Source organism: Cydia strobilella, chromosome Z (assembly GCF_947568885.1).
Source record: "Cydia strobilella chromosome Z, ilCydStro3.1, whole genome shotgun sequence".
NCBI classification, from domain to species: domain Eukaryota; kingdom Metazoa; phylum Arthropoda; class Insecta; order Lepidoptera; family Tortricidae; genus Cydia; species Cydia strobilella.
The window spans coordinates 60,719,550-60,743,920 of record NC_086068.1 but is presented as its reverse complement, the minus strand read 5'-3'; the positions used below and the strand labels follow the sequence as shown (position 1 = coordinate 60,743,920).

Genomic DNA, 24,371 nt, shown 5'->3' with positions numbered 1-24,371 from the left:
TACTAATATATAACCGGTCAAACAATTTTGTCAGTAACAAAAGGCGCAAAATTCAAACTTTCTACGATACGACAATTTCGCGCCTACATTTATTAAATTTGCCTCTTCTGTTCTAATTTGAACTACAGTTTGTATTAGGAATTGGCTATTTCCTATTTTACATTAATCTTGATTTGCACACTCGTTATGTTTGCATAAAAAACTAGTCAACACATAACACAAGTTACACAAGGTTTTAGAATTATAAAGCTAGGGGAAAGATAAAATATGTCCAATATTTACCTCGAATTCGGGGCCTACTAGCGCCATCTAGTAGCCTTCATGTGAACTAAACATAGTTTATGATTTATTTAAGAAAGTGTCGCGTTACAATACTGCATTCAAAGATTTGTTTTGGCCTACGGTGATTTCATACTAACCTCTTTTATTTTTGTTAAAATGCCCTAATTGCAAAATAGTGGTCATATTTATTCGGTTGCCTTGAATGTAATAATATATTAACGTATATAACTGCGCCACATATTAGTAACTGCACCCATTTAGTTTTCCGATCCATGCCAAATCATGCCCGACAAATAAATCTTCAAGTTATTCGTCATTCGATGCAAATTTAACACTAGAATTATGAAAGCTACTAGCTCCCTATAGTCAATAATAGGTACTAGCTTCCGCTTACGACATTCCGTGCGACTTTCGTCCGCGTAGAATAGGGTATTTGACTAATCCATACTAATATTATAAATGCGAAAGTCTGTCCGTTTGTCTGTCTGTCTGTCTGTGTGTTCCCTCTTCACGCTTAAACCGCTGAATCGATTTAGATGAAATCCATACTAATATTATAAATGCGAAAGTCTGTCTGTCTGTCTGTCTGTGTGTTCCCTCTTCACGCTTAAACCGCTGAATCGATTTAGATGAAATTTGACATAGAGATAGTTTGAGTCCCGGGGAAGGACATAGGATAGTTTTTTTCCCGGAAATCATCCCTCAAGAGGGTGAAAATTATCTCACTTCCACTCCGAAAGTGAGATAATTGATGCCTCGCCTGACAATGATGTAAGTATTATGCTCAAATTGAATCATTGCCTTTACATTTTAACAAAATAAAACAAAATACTAATTCTACGCAGACGAAGTCGCGGGCAGAAGCTAGTATTATAAATGCGAAAGTCTGTCTGTCTGTGTGTTCCCTCTTCACGAAACCGCTGAATCGATTTAGATGAAATTTGGCATAAAGATAGGTTTAGTCCCTGAGAAGGACATAGGATAGTTTTTATCTCGAAAATCATCCCTTAAGAAAGTAAAAAGCGGGTTGGAATTGAGATAATTAATGAAGTGCCTGCTAATTTGTGTGCATAATATGCTCAAATTGAATGATTGCTATGAGATTTTATCCAGGCGCTATACTTACTTTAGCTGCTGTTACTAAGTCCACGCAGATGTAGTCGCGGGCAAAAGCTAGTTTAAAATAAATTATTTTTCACCATGCATAAAATAAAGCACCAAATACTATTTTTATTTTAAACCCCATATAAAACTATAAAGAGGTAATTTGATAGTGACGTCATGCTAGTGTTTCATATAATATTATTCAACACACTTGCTCAAAACGACGTTTTTATTCCACCGATTTTTGGCTCATAATCCTAGATATTAAACACGCGTGCTCTTTCAGTGTATTATTCCACTCGTGCTTTTTCATTAAAATTATCCGACTGAGTTAAGAAGGTAACTGATTGCTAATAATATGCATGGAAAGGGTGCCTTCTTTAATTGGTCAGACTGGCGGGCACCGGCGCGCCCGACCGCCTGCGCGGTGCGCGGCCCGGCCGGCCCACCCGCCGCCGGGGCGAGGGGCGGCCGGCAGTATGACAGATGCAACACACAATACTAACTGTTTTAACTATTAAAATTTGATTAATATGAGTTTCTTTTTTTTCTCGCAAGTGTGTTGAAAAACGTCGTATGAAACGCGTGTGCATTGGTCATTACACACATCGGCTTTCTTATTGCGCGCTCGCTTACAGCTCGCGCGCACAATATCGCCTCGTGTGTGATGACCAACTTAGCACACTTGTATCATAATGTACTATTATAGTAGCAAATCGTTGCTACTATAATAGTACATTATACCCTATTGAAGAAAAGAAATATTTCCTTAACCCACAAGCAATGTGTAAGATATAGAACATTCTCATAATTTCCGAATAGTTTTGAAAACTTTCATCAAAAAAATTCTCAAGCAAGTTTTTACTTATAAATTTCCCGTTCAGATTAGGGATTATTCCTTTCTCGCGTTATTTGTGTGCAGCATAAAGTAACTTATACTAGAGCGGTACTGACATAGTAAATTTTGTAACCCCAGTAAATTCACTGCCATCTGTCGACACACTTTAAAACTAAAAATGGAGATTTATAAAAATACGATAGAATGTATTTAAATATAGATAAATGATTTTTTTTATTTGCATTGATTATTTTTATGATTTTGACCCATGTTCTTTTACTGATATGCGTTAAAATTGTTAAATAACAAACGAAACCGTCAACGCCATCTATTCGACTGTAGGCCAAAACTAGTAGCGCCCTCTGAACGAGAATCAAATTTTCTTGATTTTCGAGGCACGTTTTTTCCTTAGACTGTATCCATCTATTACGGAGTTATATCTATCTTTGGTGTGCAGTGACGAAGTTCGCAGCACGTTTAATGCAGCGTTATAAGATATCGATGACGGGGAACTACTGCATTCGGCTTAGATCCGCCGCAAACTAGGTTGATATCGTGTTTAAGCAAAATTGTTATTTGTTTTACAAGGGGGCAAAGTTGTTGTTGTTTTTTTTTATACTACGTCGGTGGCAAACAAGCATACGGCCCGCCTGATGTTAAGCAGTCTCCGTAGCCTATGTACGCCAGCAACTCCAGAGGAGTTACATGCGCGTTGCCGACCCTAACACTCCTCTCCCTCGTTGAGCTCTGGCAACCTTACTCACCGGCAGGAACACAACACTATGAGTAGGGTCTAGTGTTATTATATTATGTCTGTTTAACCTACCTACACCTTCCTTCCACACCAGGGGCTTCCTGATACAGGTATAATATACTTAAAAGGAAGTCCCAGCCTACTACCTTGTAATGTAACATTTTATTAATGAAATAAAATATTTTCATTTTCATTTTTCATTTTCATTTCATTTCATTACACCTACACCTACAGTATTAAGTTATTTGTTATAAGTTAAGTGTGCGCTCACCGATAAAATGTATTTTGCATGAAAAAAAATGAAATTCTCGTGTAAGTGATAACAAAGATAGATATAACTCCGTAATATATGGATACAGTCTAAGGAAAAAACGTGCCTCGAAAATCAAGAAAATTTGATTCTCGTTCAGAGGGCGCTACTAGCTTTGGCCAGCTGTCGTATAGATGGCGTTGACGGTTTCGTTTGTTATTTAACAATTTTAACGCATATCAGTGAAAGAACATGGGTCAAAATCATAAAAATAATTAATGCAAATAAAAAAAATCATTTATCCATATCTAAATACATTTTATCGTATTTTTGAAAATATTTATTTTTAGTTTTAAAGTGTGTCGACAGATGGCAGTGAATTTACTGGGGTTACAAAATTTACTATGACAGTACCGCTCGGCTCTAGTATAAGTTACTCTATGGTGATAATTATGTATTCTTATGAGAAAATAAAGATCTTTAAACCTAACCTCTCGTGCTATTATTGATACCCGAGGAAGCGAAAGATTACAAAATTGACGCACGAGCGTAGCGAGTATTCGAATGGAATCTTGAGCATTGCGAGGGTTTCAAGGCTAGAGGGTTAAACATTTTTTGCCACCGAGTGAAACACAAAATTTTTCACCACCCCAACAAGGAAAATACTAACTGTAAGATATCAAACAAAATTAATGTAAATCGATTCGATATGAATGTTATTAAATATTTATCGTTCATATTCATCACTTTTGCCCGCGACTTCGTCTGCGTGGACTTAGTAACCGCAGCTAAAGTAAGAATAGCGCCTGGAAAAATTCTCATAGCAATCTAAATTTGAGCATATTATGCACACAAATTAGCAGGCACTTCGTTAATTATCTCAATTCCACCCCGCTTTTTACTTTCATAAGGGATGATTTTCGGGATAAAAACTATCCTATGTCCTTCTCAGGGACTCAACCTATCTCTATGCCAAATTTCATCTAAATCGGTTCAGCGGTTTAAGCGTGAAGAGGGAACACACAGACAGAAAGACAGACAGACAGACAGACAGACAGACTTTCGCATTTATAATATTATAGTATGGATTTAAAAGTCAATTCTACCAGCAAACAAGAAAACAACTCAAAATTTGCATTTGATTACTTTGCCTCACATGTGGATATAATGCAACTTTCTTATCAGTTTTTGAACAATCAAGGGAGCCTTTACCAACTGGGGTGGTGAAAAGTTTTTTTTTAGGTTTTGTCGTCTGTCAATGAGGCGTTATTGTCCTCGTTGGGATAATACTTGTGCATTTCGAGGTTATCGACTGGCAATGAGGTATTTTTTGCTTGATAATTATACGTACATTTTATGAGCGGGTCGCCCCTACACCTACTTTTAACAAAAATTTTTTTTGTATATTTACGTACATTTTTTAAAACATAGTCCCCCGCCGCGTCTGTCTGTTTGTATGTATGTATGTTCGCGATAAACTCAAAAACTACTGAACGGGTTTTCAGGCGGTTTTCACCTATCAATAGAGTGATTCTTGAGGAAATTTCACCGCGTACCCTAAAAATTTTTCCACAGAGTTACGATATCGTATGACATTTATCGAACTTAACGGAAAATTGCATATTTTTTTTGTCCAAATTGTAATTTCGTATTATTCCAATTTGGACAAAAAAAAAGCGTTAAATTGTTAAGGGGCTTGTAAACGGGCAATATTTTCACTGCAATATGTGGCCGACAACTATTGGTGTTTTTCTCTAACATGTGAGGAAGAGGGACACTAATAGTTGCCGGCCACATTGCAGTGAAAATATGGCCCATTTAGAAGCCCCTTTAGGCAATGTTTGGTTCGAATTTTTAGAAATGAAAGTGTGCGTCGGAACTTACACGAGATTGATCCGTCTAGTAGGTAGCCATCGTAACCGTGTTCCGATAAATGTTATTGTGTGTTTCATCGCAGCTCTTCACATTTCGATATCGGGAAATTATTGATATTTTATTTACTGCTAGAATATGTCTGCTGTATTCAGTTTTATGACATAGGATGTAGCAAAAATAGTGATGTAACGGTCAAAGTCAAAATCTGTATTTAATTCCAACGGGTAAATAGTTGTGGTATTTTCTATAAAAAGGGACCTTATTGTCGATGGCGCTTACGCCATTATTAACGATGCTCCGATATAAATACAATGTCGCGTGACGCTGTGCGGCGTAAGGGCCATCGACAATAAGGTCCCTTTTCATAGAAAATGCCCCATTTGTTTTACAAGAGGGCAAAATTGTTGTTAATAACATGTGCTAATTAAAAAAATTACGCGTAGGGGAGGTACCTACCTACCCAAATTTTTTCTACTACTTTTTATTTCACCACTATTAAATTGCAGCTTACTAGCACTAGCAGTCAGTGAAGTTAGCCGTGGACGGACATACAGACAGCAGACGGACATGGCGAAACTATCAGGGTTCCTGGTTGTTTACGGAACTCTAAAACTTCAGACATTTTCGTTTTGTTCAAATTGGGGCATTTTATATGATAAGGGACCTTATTGTCGATGGCGCTTACGCCGCACAGCGTCGCGCGGCATTGTATTTATATACAAAAATAATACAGAAATACAAAAATTCTTTATTTAATTAATTAGCACTACAAAATGATTCAAAGGGATGGAGCCGCCCAGTAAGCATAAGAATGCCTGTGTCGGGAGACACCGCTCTTCCATAACTATGTTTTTACATAGAGACAATAACATGACTCATACAATCAATTCTAAATTTAACATGCTAACTATAAACTATAACTATGTATATCTATCTATATCGGAGCATCGTTAATAATGGCGTAAGCGCCATCGACAATAAGATCCCTTTTTATAGAAAATACCACATATGGAAGATAAATTTGAATGTTGAATTCAGAAGTACTTGTACCTATTTAATAAAGCTGATGTGCAATAATTATCAACCTAATTAATAAAACTTTACAACCCTCAATTACTTAATTTATATTCCTCTCTTACAAATACATAAGTCAAAATTTCAGATAAACGATTAAGAGGCCGGTGTCGATTTTAGTCGCAAAAATGTAAAATTGATAGATTTAGTCGGTGAAATTGTACACCTTTTGTTACCTAATTGAAATAACAAGTACTGGTTTCTATTAGCACGTCTTCTTATCTTGCCTTTTATCAGATCAATTTTTTGAAAACAGACTCACTAAATTAGTATTGATTTTTTTTCTGATGGATGTTTTGGTAAACGCGCGTGAAGCACTGATTTTGTCGCTCTTATTTGTAAATTTCGTAGTTTGGACGGCTAAAAATTTGTAAATTTGTATTACACATATACTGTACTTGACTTTTATCAGATTACATTTTTGTTATATGACTTAGAGTTCGAGGAAATGAAAGTTGAACGAATTCAATTTTCTCCAGAAATTACTTCAAAACAAGTGACAATTTCTCTGAAAATCGACTTAATTTCAACGTAAGTTTGATACTTAAACAATCTACAACATTTGCTGAAACTATTCTTATATATTATCAATTTGTATATTTTACCACCATAATTGTTTGATGAATTTTTAAAAACTGCCCCTTCTCTTCATATATTACCGGTGACGCACGCTCGCAACCTTATTATTAAAAGGCAAGATGAGAAGACGTGCTAATAGAAACCAATACTTGTTATTTAGATATTACGTAACAAAACGTGTATAAGTTCAACGACTAAATCTATCAATTTTACATTTTTGCTCCAAAATCGACTACGGCCTCTTAATAGTTGTGCATTTATTTCTCGCTACGCTCGTGGTTCAATTTTTGAATCTTTCGCATGCTCGGGTATCAATATTATCACGAGAGGTTAAGCAACAACTTTGCCCATGTAAAACAAATAACTATTGTTACGCCATGTTGTATACGTTCATATAACATTAAAAGAAGTCTCAATATACACCCCAGGCCTAAAGTATGGAAACAAGCTTGTATTTCAATAGAATAGTACATTTCGATGCTAGTGCGGAAAGTATGTCATTATCACCCCTAGGCCACCCCGCCACGGCTGTGACCGTCCGAATTTATCGACTATATGCCATCTTAGTAAGACTAGGCGTCTTTGACCAGCTCTAAGGGCAAGCAGTGCGCGCTTGCACCCTCCTAAACGAACTCTTTACGGATTTACGTTGTAGCGAGAGAGACTGGACTGGTGCTGCTATCTATGAACAAGTTTGGGAACAAATCAAATTATTTTATTAAATATTTTGATTGTACTATTCAAATATCGTTAATTACGATTGTATCATACATTTATAAAAACAATATCGAATGTTGCCTTTGGAAACTTAAAGCAGAAAGAAAAAACGCCTCTTTGACAGGCGTTCCGTTCCATTCAGACAACGTATTAAGAACGGTTTTTCAATATTCAATATATAAAAAAATAGACGTGTTATAATGATGAAGAGATAAGTAATAAAATATGAAATATGTATATTATTCGTATTCTTACTTCACCAGTAGGTTTTTATGTTGATTACGACGTTTAAAGAAAACTAATATTAACACTCATCAATAAGTAGTCATGAATTGGAACAAGAATAAATTTAAAAAAATTAGAAAAGTAAAAAGCACTAGTTCACGAAAACCAACTTTCCGCACGCTAAACAGCTACGTAATGTAGCACTTTTTGAGCAACTGTATTAAAAAAGATTTTATACTACTCATTGACAATTTGGTAAAAATAATAATAGAACATTTTAAAAGTAAATTACTCTGGCTGTGATAAATAGTTGCCACTTCAACATTTTGTTATGTAATTAAAGGGTAGGTATAATTATGTAACTTTTTCCTACTTTCTTTTATTAGCTTTTTGACAATATCTTAGGATGTTTTGATATTAAGCGTGTATTTTTAATCTTTTGTGTTTGCCTAATGTAAGTCTTAGTTTACAAATGTAAACAACAAAGATATAAACATGAGATGTTAAAGAAAACAACGTTATTTCCATACTTTTGGCCTGGGGTGTATGAATCAAAGCTATTAAAAAGGATTGGACTTAAATTTTGTGTTTTGTCCTCAGGCCATGCTGTTCTACGCCCCCCGCTGGCTGTGGAAGTCCTGGGAGGGCGGCAAGATCCGAGCCCTCATGATGGACCTGGACGTGGGCGTGTGCACCGAGATCGAGAAGAAGACCAAGAAGAAGCTCATCCTGGACTACCTGTGGGAGAACCTGCGGTACCACAACTGGTGGGCCTACCGGTACTACCTGTGCGAGGGGCTCGCTCTTGTCAATGTTATAGGTAGGTACTTTTTGATTAACTGTGGGACCTGTGGTATCACAACTGGTGGGCCTACCGGTACTACCTGTGCGAGGGGCTCGCCCTTGTAAAAGTTATAGGTAGGTACTTTTTGACTACCTGTGGTATCACAACTGGTGGGCCTACCGGTACTACCTGTGCGAGGGGTTCGCCCTTGTCAATGTTATAGGTAGGTACTTTTTGACTACCTGTGGGACCTGTGGTACCACAACTTGTGGGCCTACCGGTACTACCTGTGCGCGGGACTCGCCCTTGTCAATGTTATAGGTAGGTACTTTTTGACTACCTGTGGGACCTGTGTCCCACCCAATTTTGTGTCATTTTCGTGAAATCAAGGAGATATTTGAGTTCAATTACATTTTTTGCGAGATACCTTTGAAGTTATTTCGTCTTAAATAGAGATATACCTAGTTAATCTAGTTATAGGTATGTATTTATATAACAAAACTTCCGTGGGGCACTGACATATTACATTTTTAAACCGCGCCACGCGTCGCTACTCGCCACCAACGCGAGTGCTCTTTGAAAAGCTCCTCGTTATGGACATGTCGAGCAATCATCGACTTTACAAACGTAAGTGACCCGGTTTAATATATTTTTATAAAACTTCTAATTCGTAGACATTATCTTTTTCATTCACAAAAAGAGGGTGTTTCTTGCAAATGTTGCACGTGATGAGGAAAATCTGAAACTATCGTTATGATAACTAGTTTGATATTTTTCTCTGTTCAATTATGCCGAAATATTCTGTATTCTTACAAGCTTTTATTTAATGTGCAGTGTTTGTTGCAAGCTAAATTAGACGCACTTCTCATTCCATTGAGCTAAAACTTGACCTACATAATAGTGACAATGGAATATTATGAGGCCTTAGACCCGACGTGAGCTTGTCAAGACTTTTACTATTGGGTCGTGTTTGCTTCAACTTCCCCCTCTCGGGTGACGCTTCGGGCCTTCGGCCCTACGTGGAGCTCGGCCTTCGGCCTTCGCAAGCCTTGACGCTTCGCCGGCGGGCCGAAAGAGCAGATCTGTTGATGGACATAGTCATAGGGACTTTGTGATAAAACAACGCAACCTGATTATGTCTCAATGAGTATTAGGTGCCTTATGAAAGAAAAGCAGAGCTGCTGGACCACCCCAGGAGTCAAGACACATCTGAGATCGGTGCGGCAAGAAGTGCCGATCGGCCATTGGTCTATACAGTCACCGCAGTCGATGTAGACTATAGACATCTCCTCAAATACCTCTAGTCGCTGCAACTATCATCTGTAAAGATGCTGTGGCCAATGATGATGATGATGAAAGAAAAGTACAGTCAGTAATTTTTGGGCATTTCTCCGGAGGGGCATTTTTACGTGTCCACTGTCCAATGGCACTGAATGAATGTACTAATATAATCGATATCTTGAAAGCCTAGCATATTTGTGTTCATAAATTGGACATCGGGCAAAAGGTAAAAACTGACATTAAATTTATTTTGTCTTAACTATCCTCTAAATATGTACATATATACATACTCACGCCTATTTCCCGGAGGGGTAGGCAGAGACCACGGATTTCCACTTGCTACGATCCTGACATACCTTTCGCTTCCTTCCTTTCTGTCTAAATATCGGAGTTATATATATTTAGCTCAAGTGTTTAAGGGTGCAGGTTATCATAATTAATAGGCAGTTATAGGCATTAACTAGTCAAGATTATATCTACTCGCGCCCCCGCGGCGACGGTTGGCCAAGGCCCGAGCATCTCTCAGCGTCTTTGGGCCCAAAATATACAATAAAATTCCAATTGACATAAGAAATGCAGGCAGTGACACAATTTTCAAAAATAAATTAAAAGCGTTACTAATTAAATGTGCTTGTTACGATATAAATGAATTTGAAAACCTAAGTGATAATTTGCAGTATTAAGTAGTGGACATTTGTTGCATGCATCTTTTGTTTGTAATTTAATCGAATCGATGACACTGACATTTTGTAATTTAATTATTAATTTATAACATTATTCTATGATTATTAACTTGAACCGATAACTGACATATTGAAATTGTATTTAATTATATCTATCGTACATTTAAGTCTAATCTTAAAGCACATGGAAATATGACGTGTAAAAAATTGTATTATTTTTACCAATAAATAATCTGAATCTGAATCTGAAGAAGAAGAAGTAGTTTTAAAAACAACCGCGCGTGCGGCGGGCCGCCATTTTTAATATGGAAAACACGCCGCATTGCGGCTGCGCGCCGCACGGCGCGAATATTTAAAATATTGCTTTGCCGCTCGAATGGTTAAACATTTTACAGCCAATATGTAGTACTTCTAGCGCAGCGAGCATTTGTGTGTATGTATTGTATATTCTCGTGTTTTCTTATTTTTGTTATTTTTAATCGTTACATAATGTAACTCAATGGATGACTGTTATTGGCATTGTTTTATGTAAGCATAATTATGTCTTAGCTATATTTACGGCTGTTATCTTTCATACCAATAAAAAAAATTGTTTTCCGTATTGCATTACATTGCTTTATAAGTGCGTTAAATATTTTTTTGTAAATGAACACCACTCAAAAGTTTCTTGTTAACCGGATGTAGGTTTAACATAAGTTTCTTTTTGATGAGTAGTAAATATAGGAAAGACTTGTTCCAGAGTTCTTAGCAATTGCACATTGCACGCTCCCTTCTGAAACCATTAACTTAAGAGAATAAGAGCCAATGCAACTCGCGACCGGTCGCAAATTATTTATTGATCTGGCCCTATTTCCGCCAAACTAACTAGTCTGGCTAATGAAAGTTGAACCTGAATAAACGCGGCAATTTTAAAAACTCTGTAGCAGGCGGCTCTTTGATTACAAGGATTGCATAACTTTTATACTTTTTATAATTTTCATATTCTAGAAATCATAAAAAGTATAAAAATAATGCAATCCTTGTTTTTCAAATAAACCGTCAATGTAGAAGTCGTCAAACGAACGGGAGAAATACCTGGAAAACCTGAACAATTACGTGCCAGACCTCACTGCGATAGAAAGTCATACAGCTGATGAATACTGTAAAAAATAATGCATTCTATATCAATGAGTTTAAAAATACGAAAATAAAAGAAAAAAAGAAAGGTTTTGTCACAGGAAGTCTTGGATCTCATGAAGGAAAGAACCAATTTACAAAACAAACCCAAGCTAAATAAGATTGAAAAAGAAAGGTTGAAGAGTCTCTATAAAACGACAAATAAAGGAATTTAAAAATGCTACACCGAGTACAGAATGAACACCACACGAAGACATCTAGATAAATCAAGATCAGCAAAAAAGGCATATAAAGAATTAAATACTTAAAAAAAATTGATTCCGTCACTTCAGTCAAGCTCCAGCCCTAAATGTAAGTCTCGACTAGAAATTATAAATACAGCTACAGATCTTTACACAAAACTGTACAGTCAAGCAGATTCATCTCAGCAAACACGTATTATTTACCATTACGAGCATACCTTACCAGTTCAAGAGTTCACAGAGCCCGAAATCTTAACGCAAATGAAGAAACTTAAACTAGAAAAAAGTCCGGGACCGGACGGGGTTACCAATGAGTGTATCAAATATGCAAAGACACTGTTACTGACGCCTATCAAGATATTATGGAACAAAATATTGTGCGAAGAAACTGTTCCGAAATCATGGACAGTCGGAAATAATATTACTGTATAAAAAAGGTGACCCGTCGGACATCGGCAACTATCGTCCAATAAGCCTCATGCCCTGCCTATGCAAACTGTTTGCATCGAGCCTGTTAGATAGAATATCACCAGTCATCGACGCACACCAGCCGAACGAGCAAGCTGGGTTTCGAAGTGGCTTCAGTACGATGGATCACATTCTTTATTCTTTATTCAAACAAACACAAGTATAAGTTTACAGCGACCTACGCCAAGACACTTATACTGTTAATACAAGTTGTCGATCAGATGATAGAAAAATACCTAGAATTTCGCAGACCGCTCTATGTAGCATTCATCGACTACAAAAAAGCCTTTGACTCAATATCGCATACCAGCATTTGGCAGGCCCTGGAATCACAAAACATAAATAAAAAATACTTACATTAATATTTTTAAAAACATTTATGCAAACAGTTCGAGCAGAGTGAAATTAGATAAAACAGGAACAAAATTCGATATAAAAAGTGGCGTGAGACAGGGAGACCCGATGTCACCAAAATTATTCATAGCTCTTACAGCACATTATGGAAAACTTACCCTGGGAAAAGAAAGGCATAAACATCAAAGTTGGTTTGGAAATGAACTTCGACATAACGAAACTGATGACAAACCACCACACTACCCCAATTTTGATAAACAACGTCCCCCTCGAGTTCGTCGAAAAATACATTTACCTGGGTAAAATGATATCATTCAACAAGGATAGAAATGCTGAAGAAGTAGAGCGGCGAATAGCAATCAGCTGGAGGAAATACTGGGCTCATAAGGAAATATTTAAATCACAACTCCCGATGACATATAAGAAAATTATTATGGACTCAGACATACTACCATTCCTCACATACGGGTGCCAAACATGGACGCTTGACCTCAAAACAAGAAAAAAAATTCAAACAAAGAAAGATGGAGAGAAGCTGCCTGGGAATAAAATTAAGGGACAAAGTGAAAAATACGCTTATCCGTAAAAAAACTAATATTAAGGACGCTCTAACCTTCTCACTAAAACGGAAGTGGACGTGGGCAGGTCACGTGGCCAGATACAACGACGACAGATGGACCATCAGAGCAATAAAATGGTCTGGACCACGGGGCACGCGAGCCAGAGCCAGTCCGCGCGCCAGGTGGGCGGACGAGATAGTAGCGACGGCAGGGCAAAAGTGTGAAAAGTGGCTCGATACAGCCACAGACAGAGACACATGGAAATGGGGGGCTTTTACCCAGAAGGGGTCCACACATGATTTAATTTCAGTTTCATTTTTGTTCTTATTATTCTTAATATTTTAAATGTGTCGTTTCTTACTACCTGTATATTCTTGTATGGAATTAAATAAAGCTTTTTATTATATTATTATATTACTTAAATACATAGAAAACATCCATGAGTCAGGAACAAATATCTGTGCTCATCACACAAATAAATGCCCTTACCGGGATTCGAACCCAGGAGCATCGGCTTCACAGGCAGGGTCACCCACTAGGCCAGATCGGTAGTCGTGTTTCTGTACAGTGTATATGGAATTAACAATATATACATTATATACAATAAAAATGTCGTGCCTAAGTATATGTTTGTAAATGAAATGTTGCAATGAGACCGAGAAAGTATTGCTTAAGTATACGTAAAATTATCATAGTTAACCAATTGCTATGTGAGAAGAATACACAAAACGAGTTTATGAAACTATACAGTTTAAAATATATCACTAAATCGAAACTTTACAAGTCAAGAGTCATTTAAACAGGATTTGACGATTGGATCTAATCAGATTTGTATTGTTAAATATTATTCAGCATTGAAACGGTGAAGTCGGTCGCTATATCAATTGAAATGAAAACGGCTGTCGCCTTCCTAAGGGATAACACAGCACTGCATGGCTGCGTTATTTCTTAGGATGGTGGATGATCGTGTCTAGTGCATTAATCGAGCCATGAATCGAGGACCGTGCACACGTGTGGCTCTCGGCGAAGGAACGAAACGAACGAACTGAGTGACTACGATTGACGTACTGCGACTGGTGACTTCAGACGAGAGTCGCGAAGGCAACTGTTGACACGGTGTTCAACACACAGGTCGACAGAGCGATGCGAGTGAATCGTCTCGACCGCTGCTCGGTCCCTCTTCGAACCAGTATCCAGAGGTTCCTGTGTGCAGTGAAAGGTTGAGTTTGTTATCTACACCCGCTACCCACCCTCTCACCTACTGTCGTTGATTGCTTAAATTGACACTGTTGAATACAAAGAATTTGTAGCGAATTGAGAATTGACTGTTATAAAATGGCCTAAACTCATGGTCAAATTAAATTTATTCATTTATATTTGTATATATATATTTATTTCGTATTTATTCATGGGTGTTACTTAATCGATCTGCAAAATATTCCTATTTTGATGAACAAAAATATTTGGTCATAATATTGTCTTCGGTTACCGCGATAGTTACTCATGAAATAAAACTATGAAAACGGATTATATCGCGTATATTGAATTTATAATACATGATGATGGCTATGATTGTTCATTATTTTAGTATGTGGGTATTTTTGCACTTTGTAATTTTTCCTCAGTCACCCGTTGACCACGAACGCTGTAAAGGGTTCGAAACGTCGGGATGTAGTATAAATTCAATATACGCGATATAATCCGTTTTCATAGTTTTATTTCATGATATATTTGGTCAGCCAAAATGTGTATTTGATCAGCAACTTAAGGTTAGCAAGTATTTCAAAATCAGTAATTAATGTCATAATGAGCTGCTCTAAATTGATTTGGCTGGCAAATTAATTATTTGATCGGCAGTAAGCGATCCACCATTAATCAAATTTTGTTATGCAGTCAGGTGGGTAAGCGGATTATTTCATTTTGGATTACAATTTAACTGATCCGCAAAAATGAGTTCTAACCTTTTTTTTTCACTTTTCTAGTAGCAGTTTGTTTCTGTGAATGTCGCAGTTCTAACCTAACCTAACCCACTTTTCTAGTCGCAGTTCTAACCTAACCTAACCCACTTTTCTAGTAGCAGTTGTTTTCTGTGAAGGTCGCAGTTCTAACCTAACCTAACCCACTACTTTTCTAGTAGCTAATATCTTCCATTTTACACCTATAATACTCTCAAAGTACCAAAACGGATAAATATCACCAACAAATGCGTTAGAACAACGCAATGTGACTGCTAATAATCATCGAATGAAATGCACGCGCACGATTCCGCTCCGCCTGCAACCCTGCCGATTTTTCAAATCAAACGCAACCCATCCCACCCAGATTACCATTTGTTTAATATGCATACGTCTCAATTAAACTGCCAACCAATTTTTAAATCTTGCTGACCAAATAATAATTTTGCAGCTCAACTATTTATTAAGCAGATGGATATTGGTTATAATGTTGACCGTTTGTGAATTATTTGCTGAACATGAGTTGCAGCTCGATTTTTATTTATTGCCGGCAACATATTTGTATGCTGCCCAAATGATTTAATGGCTATTTCTTTCTGCAGATCAGTTTTAAAAATGGCTGATCGTTTAATTACTTCCCTTTATTAATTTTGATAGACTTATTATACCTATCTTTTTAGAACCCGTATGTTTTTATACAGCTATTTTTGTTCCTTGTATAGATTTTGCATACAGTTTCATATACAAACGCCTAAAATCTCATTGTAAAATTTTAAAAAATCGGCCAAGTGCGAGTCGGACACACACACGAAGGGTTCCGTACCATTAACTATAAAAATGGTCACCCATCCAAGTACTGACCCCGCCCGACGTTGCTTAACTTCGGTCAAAAATCACGTGTGTTGTATGGGAGCCCCACTTAAATCTTTATTTTATTCTGTTTTTAGTATTTGTTGTTATAGCGGCAACCGAAATACATCATCTGTGAAAATTTCAGCTGTATAGCTATCACAGATCACGAGATACAGCCTCGTGACAGACATACAGACGGACAGACGGACAGACGGACGGACAAACGGACAGCGGAGTCTTAGTAATAGCAAAGATAGATATAACTCCGTAATAGATGGATACAGTCTAAGGAAAAAACGTGCCTCGATATCAAGAAATTTTGATTCTCGTTCAGAGGGCGCTACTAGTTTTGGCCTACTGTCGTATAGATGGCGTTGACGGTTTCGTTTATTATTTAACAATTTTAACGCATATCAGTGAAAGAACATGGGTCAAAATCATAAAAATAATTAATGCAAATAAAAAAAATCAGCTCATTATATACATTACATTTAAAAAAATACATAAAAAATATATACTGAATACTTTTGACAAAAAACGGCATCTTAAGTTTTTTTTTACTCGATTGATAGCTTTTACTTGATTTCTTAAAAAAAATGTATGGAATATGAATAGTTTAATGCATGTATATATTACTGAATAAATAACAAGTATTATATAAAAAACCCGACACCGATACCTTTCATTCTTCACGAAATATTTAAGTTCAATTATGCACGCTCTTACAAATAAATTTATTTAAAAGAAATCTTCAACCGCAGTAAGTGCACTGATTTTAATATGAAAAGAAATCACCCAATTTATTTTAATAAATAAAAAATAAATAAATAAAACCTGAATAAAGTTTTTTCCTGGTGCTGAATTACAAAATAAATATAACAAAATAGCAGCAGCTTACAAAGCGGGCCTTATATGGGGAAACGCTCTGAAACCAGAAGTTTCCATACCATGTCCATCTTCTTTGAAATGGACTAAGGAAAAAGAGAGTTGGACTCCAGAATGGTCGGCAGTTACAGCGATTTGGTCGCAATTAAGCCTCTTGGACCATTGTGGCTGTAAATCTGGCTGCGAAACTATGCGTTGTGGGTGTCGTCGCGTCAGCTTACTAGCTTACCATGCACAGCCCAGTGTAAATCATGCAAAAATGACTGTACAAATCAAAAGTAAGTTAATGTAATTCTCAATCCAGGGTTATTCTGCATGCTGACCACTGATTATAGGTATAGCTAGGCACAAAAATAATTCAACAGTAATCTACAGCAACCAGTTCATGTATGATCGGTGATTTTGTAGTATTGAAATGGTACGAGTACTTCCAAACGACTTATCTTTTTCAGTTCTACATCTACCGGTGAACCCGAAGAGGACATTTAAGTTTTTTGTTTACAAATGTAGTCACTTTAAATAAAAATAATTTCTATTTTGTTATATTTTTTTGTAATTCAGCACCAGGAAAAAACTTTATTCAGTTTTTATTTATTAAAATAAATTGGGTGATTTCTTTTCATATGACACATTTTATATTAAAATCAGTGCACTTACTGCGGTTGAAGATTTCTTTTAAATAAATTTATTTGTAAGAGCGTGCATAATTGAACTTAAATATACATTTATTAAACTATTCATGTTCCATGTTTTTTTTAAAGAAATCAAGTTAAAACTATCAATCGAGTAAGAAAAAAAAACTTTAGCTGCCGTTTTTTGCCAAAAGTATTCATTATATGTTTTTTGAGTATTTCTTTATAAGTAATATATATAATCAGCTTTTATTTGGGATATTAAACATTGAAATCGGTCAAATAGTTTAGCTTGTAGAATTTTTTGAAATATATTTTGAAGAAATTTACACTCACATTCAAACTTTCATATTTTGTGAAGTTTGAGAGGTATCGGTGTCGAGTTTTTTGTGTAATACTTGTCATTTATTCAGTAATATACACATGCATTAAACTATTCATGTTCCATAATTTTTTTTTGAGAAATCAAGTAAAAACTATCAATCGAGTAAAAAAAAAACTTAAGATGCCGTTTTTTGTCAAAAGTATACAGTGTATATTTTTTGAGTATTTTTTATAAAGTAACGAATATAATAAGCTTTCATTTGAGATATTAAACATTTAAATCGATTCATTGGTTTAGTTTGTAGAATTTTTTTAAATATTTTTTAAAGAAATGGCGCCATCTCTGTTCCTAAGGGGTGAAACTTGCGCTGCCGTGGGTCAAATCACTCAGTTTGGTCCCTTCTAGCACTGTGCAAAGCGGCTTGCTTTTATCATGAAGTGCAGCATCCGGGCAAAAAATGGCCATAACAAGTATGACTATTAAGAGCCCGTAGTCGATTTGAAAACGCGCGAAGATACGACTTTTTACACAGTAACCGACCGCTTGCCGCCTGCGTGAAACAACGCGACCGCCCAAACAGTATTGATACTTTCGCAACATTATGCGTCACTTTATAACTTTAGTTAGGTTAAAATAAAACTTTCGGTAAATTTGATATAATTGTTTACTACTCTTATCAATTTACCTATGTATTCATATAATACATATAAATTATATAGTATAATAATAATGATTGCACTAAGGTTATATATATATATCATCATCTTTCTCGCGTTATCCCAGCCTTTTTGACGACTTTTTCACGAGATTGCCCACGATCATAATTACAAAAGTAATGCATATAACGTGTTGAAATTTCGTCTACATCGTTTCTAAGCTGCATGTTATTTACAGTTAAAATTACATCCCTGTAGGACTCTCCTGGACCGATATCCTACCGAAGTTTTTGTAACTTTTTTTTGCCCGCCAAAAAACACGTCCTCACTTGAAGCCAGCTCACGCGTGACTGAAGTTAGGCACACGTCAACTAATAGGCCAGTGTTGCCAGCAATATGATTAGCTTTAACCACAGGTTGAAAAGGGAGGTGTATTTGTTACTAGTTTTATGATATTTCGCTTCTACTGAAATGTTATGCGGCGGGCAAAGCTATGTTGAAAAGGCAAAGTTGTAACTTTCTACGGTATATGTTTATGTATGTATGTTACCGTAAAAAACCTTTTAAGTACTTAAGTGAAAATTAGTGACGATAATCTGATGATGGAATTGGAAGGTGGCCATAGGAACTCTGTAATGAAACGACGCAACCCCATCGAGATTGGGCTTGTTTGATTCGTCTCGACGAGTACTTTGTCTTTAGATGGTATCCGAGGGGTCTGATGATGGAGCTGGACGGTGGCCATAAGAACTCCGTAATAAAACGCCATAACCCCATCGAGTTTGAGCTCGTATGATTCGTCTTGACGAGTACTTTGTCTCTAGATAGTCTCGAATCGCACATTTCAAAATAATGTTTCATTTATTTTTTTCAGTGAAAAAATAATTGATTTATGAAGGAAAGTGTAAAAAAAATACTCTCGCACCCCTCCCTAATCTTCAAAGTTTATCAATAAAAAATAATTAAATTTTAACACAACATGTTATCATATATTACAGGACAAATATAGACAAATACAATAATTATCAAAAATATCAATCGTTTATGGAAAAAACCGTAGGTGTAATACATATTTTTAATTAGACCCTGGGTATCATCTCGTGTCAAAGATCTTGTTGAGACGAATCAAACGAGCCCAAACACGAAGTGGTTTCACGACCTGGTTAATGAGTACTCTTGAGCACCTCTCGGCTTCATGATCAGACCCTAGGTATCATCTCGTGTCAAAGATCTTGTTGAGACGAATCGAACGAGCCCGAACACGAAGTGGTTTCACGACCTGGTTGATGACGGTTGAGCACCTCGGCTTCATGATCAGACCCTGAATTCCACCTCGTGTCGAATATATTTTTGAGACGAATCAAGCCTAAACACGATATTACCAAAAAAAAATAAGTAAAAACTGTAATAATTTAATTTCAATTCTTTTGAAAAAAAAAGGGAACCGCCTTCAAAAAACCAACCCACTGGAAAGCACAAAATATTTTTTATATACCCCGCCCCCTATCCTTGTCCAGTTCCTATCCTGTCGTAAAGCAAATTTCTGCCAAAAAGTACTAAGGCGGTTCCCTGAGCCACTTCACTCGATACAATTAATTCCCAAAGTAACCTCTAACTCGGGCTTTTAATCACACTTTACTCGGTTATTTATTATGTGATACTATAAACAAAAAAAGAAGAAAAAACAATCTTAACTTAAATAGTAATTTCATAGCTTTCGAATTTCGATATTGTAGGGTAACGTTTTTAAAATAAATAAAAATCGACAAAATTCGATCAAAATTGACACTTGGCGCGCATGATCTTTTCCGTTCTTTCTTGCGAAATGTGACAGAGACAGCGACAAACCGATGGAACGGCCTTAATACAAAAAAAGACATGTTTAGTTCTTGCACTACTAACTACTTCTCGTATTTCTTTTTCTATTTGGCAGCAAAGTTTTTGTTGGTTTGGCACCGCCTTTAAAAACTAAGTCATTACCCGACTGGTTATTAATTTGCTTATTATTAGGTATTAATTACTATTTGGCAGAAATTTGCTTTACGACGGGATAGGGACTAGACAAGGATAGGGGGGTGGGGTATATATTTTTTTTTTGTGCTTTTCAGTGGGTTGGTTTTTTGAAGGCGGTTCCCTTTTTTAAAAAAAAAGAATTGAAATTAAATTATTACAGTTTTTACTTATTTTTTGGTTTTTATTGTTTTTCTTTTATTTATTTTCTTTTTATTTTTTTGTTTATTAAATTTTATTTTTTACTTTTTAGTGATAGTTGTTTTTTTGTTTCAATTTTGTATCATCTGTTATTATTTATTTATTTTATTTTACTTTTTAGCGATTTATTTTAGATTTTAGGCTAAAATATTAGTTTGTTTACAGTTAGGTTCCCCATTTAGTTTTGGGCTAGTAGGTACTCTAGTGTAGGCGATGGCCAACCTCGATAATTATTCGCAACGAAACTTTGACGTTTCGATGCTAAACGATTTGTAAATGTAGTTAGGTATGGGTATTATGTTTCGTCCTATTGTAACTAAGATTTAGTTTATCTAGACACTCCCACTCCCAGTCCGACTCCCATTCCCAGTTCCACGCTCCAGGACTCTGACTGACTCCGACTCCCACGCCCACTCGCACTCCCACTACCGCTTTCATCTTATCACAAAATTTCATCTAAATCGGTTTCAGCAAATCAAAGACGATAGGTGTATCGATAGCAGAGCCACCTACCGGGTCCAATTGGTTTTTCAAACCATCCATGTATACTTTTAAACCTTCTCCAGAATGTAACAAACACTTTTCTCAAAACCGCATCAAAATCGGTTCAGCCAAACGCGAGATAATCGCGAACAAACATTCATACATACACACAAACATACGGGTCAAACTGAGAACCTCCTTTTTTAAGGCGGTTAAAAAAAAGTTGATCGATCCATCTGCAACATAGGCACACGACGACGAGTCGGTTAACCAAAACAGTTGATGCCTGTTTCCCCAAACCTTAGTTCCACTAGGTACAGTCAGGGTTCAGCATCAGCTCCATCTTGTGTACTGCTCTCCTAATTGCTCATCAAGACATGTCGGAAGACCAAAACAGCGTGTGCCCATGTTGCACCAAACCTGCGTTCCACTAGGTACAGCCAGGGTTCAGCATCAGCTCAGATCTATGTTTACTAAAACCTTCTCCAGAATGTAACAAACACTTCTGAAAACCGCATCAAAATCGGTTCAGCCAAACGCGAGATAATCGCGAACAAACAAACATACATACATACATACATATATACATACATACGGGTCAAACTGAGAACCTCCTTTTTTTTAAGGCGATTAATAATAGATGATAATGCTGTAAACTATACAAGAAAATGAAAAACCGGCCAAGTGCGAGTCGGACCGCACCGAGGGTTCCGTACTTTTTAGTATTTGTTGTTATAGCGGCAACAGAAATGCATCGTCTGTGAAAATTTCAACTTGTCTAGATGTCACGGTTCATGAGATACAACCTGGTGACAGACAGACAGACGGACAGACGGACAGTGAAGTCTTAGTAATAAGGCCCCGTTTTTACCCTTTGGGTACGGAACCCTAACATGTACTTACAACCCAAGGATTAAAGTTTCTGGTCGCAGTTTACACGCACACAGTACAGCCAAACACGCAAAGAAATATAACTTTTTACACGGCGAGCGACGCACACAATGATAAATAACTTCGCCGTCGTCGATGCAACGTACGGAGCCGATCAACAAACATCCTGCCTCTACCAGCTCCCGCTCCGGACTGAGGCCGCGAGCGCGCGTCACCGGTAATATACGAATAAAAGGGGAAGTTTTTAAAAAATCGTCAAAAAATAAAAGTTGCAATTTATATAAAATGATGTACAACAGTTTAAGTAAACATTGCAGATTATTTGAGTATAAAAACTACGTCGAAAATAAGTAGATTTTCGGAGAAATTGTCACTTGTTTTGAGGTCATTTCTGGAGAAAATAGAATTCGTTTAACTTTCATTTCCTAGAACTCTAAGTCATATAACAAAAATGTAATCTGATAAACGTCAAGTACAGAATATGTGTAATACAAATTTACCATTTTTAGCAGTCCAAACTTTACGAAATTTACAAATAAGAGCGACAAAATCAGTGCTTTACACGCGTTTACCTAAACGTCCATCAGAAAAATAATCATTACTAATTTAGTGTCTTTTTTTCAAAAAATTGATCTGATAAATGTCAAGATAAGAAGACCTGCTAATAGAAACCAGTACTTGTTATTTCAATTAGGTAACAAAAGGTGTATAATTTCACAGACGAAATCTATCAATTTTACATTTTTGCGACTAAAATCGTAACCGGGCTCTTAAGAACTATTTTAATACAATTTTTTTTTTGTTATTAAGTTTGCAATTTTTTTAATAGTTTATCAATATTACATATTATTATTTCTTGGTATAGGTAGACCCACTACTAAGATGAAGGTACATTTGTGTATATATTGTATCTTAAATCGAAAAATACATTCTTTAGAGATGTTTTTTATAGATTAAAAATTATCATATTTGTACAGATAATTCTTATTCGTTTGTAGCTCAAATTGCTTCAAGTTGTAACCTACATCGGTATTTTTTAGGAATGCGTAACATGTTAATTTGACATTTCATATTATATCGTTATGTGTAATGATACTGTATTATCATTTAAGGAGCAAGTCTACTATTTAGCCATGAATAAAAATTTATTTATTTATTTATATACATATTATAATTATTTTTAAACGAAATCACACGCGTGCAATAAATTATACGTATACGAATTCATTAAAAACATTACTTAAAATTGGTAAAAACCCTATAAAATAGGATAAATATATTTGAAATTTTGATAAAACGAAACAAAATTTATTTGAACTATCGATCCGTTTATATTGATTTCTAATTAATGTAATTTCCATAGTTGGTATTTTTCTTTTTACGTAATTATGTTTTTTTTTACTATATACTATTTTTTTTTCTTTTTTTTTTTTTTCATTTTGTATTTTTTTTTTTACTTTTTTCTGTATTTTTTTCTTTTTTTTATATAATGGAAATACATTTACAAACAGTGTCAAAACAAAAAAAAAGTTAATAACAATTATCATGATAAATTATGTGTTATTTAAATAATACCATTTACATCTGATTTTTTATGATCTTCTCTTCTGTCTTCAACTTTTGCCTCGAACAGTGCTTAGTGAGTGCATGATAAAGAGATCCTTTAAAAGACAGTCCTTAATAGAAATGTAAGTTGTTGGTCCTCTCTTCTTCTTCATCAATTTATAGTTCCTTGAGCAGTATTTCTTTTTGTTGATGTGCACAGTATTTATTTTATTAAAGAATAAGTTCTCCCTCCACCGGTTTCGCACTTTGTCAATATGCAGAGAATCTTGCTTAATTAATTCGATAAATTTTTATGTACAGTCGAAGAATGGGTTTCACAGATAAAAATGGCAAATTGTACTTAGGATAATAACATACATAAGAGAAACTATGCTCAAAAGGCAAATCTTGACATTTAATTTGAAGTTGAATTAGAGTAAACGTTTTCGTAACGTTAGATTTTTCAATTAATATATATCCGTTACAAGAGTATATGATGCAAAATTTACATGTAATTTACACGACGTACCAACGCAACGATGAGTCAATCGAGTCACAAGTCGGCTAATTAATAATAAGTATCAAGCAAGTATTGATAAGTTTATGTCACATGTAATATTTTGCATTGTCGTTTGTTTCGTTATTAGTTGTATTTTGTGTATAGTGTGTGTATGTATAATTAAGGAATATTATTGTATTTTGTTTACGTTAATGAAAATTTAACGTTACGTTTCTAAATTAGAAAAACTC

At 35.8% G+C, this 24,371-nt stretch overlaps 1 protein-coding gene across 4 annotated transcripts in view; it reads left to right on the top strand.

Annotated features, from left to right (window-relative positions):
* The window catches only part of LOC134754730 (innexin shaking-B-like), a 166,007-nt gene that overhangs the window by 101,265 nt on the left and 40,371 nt on the right, over nucleotides 1-24,371 (top strand). For all 4 annotated transcript variants that reach the window (XM_063691074.1, XM_063691073.1, XM_063691070.1 and 1 more), the window contains one exon: nucleotides 8,299-8,518. In XM_063691074.1, the coding sequence (XP_063547144.1) occupies nucleotides 8,302-8,518 (217 nt within the window). In that variant the 5' untranslated portion in view covers nucleotides 8,299-8,301. The remainder of the gene's footprint in view (nucleotides 1-8,298; nucleotides 8,519-24,371) is intronic.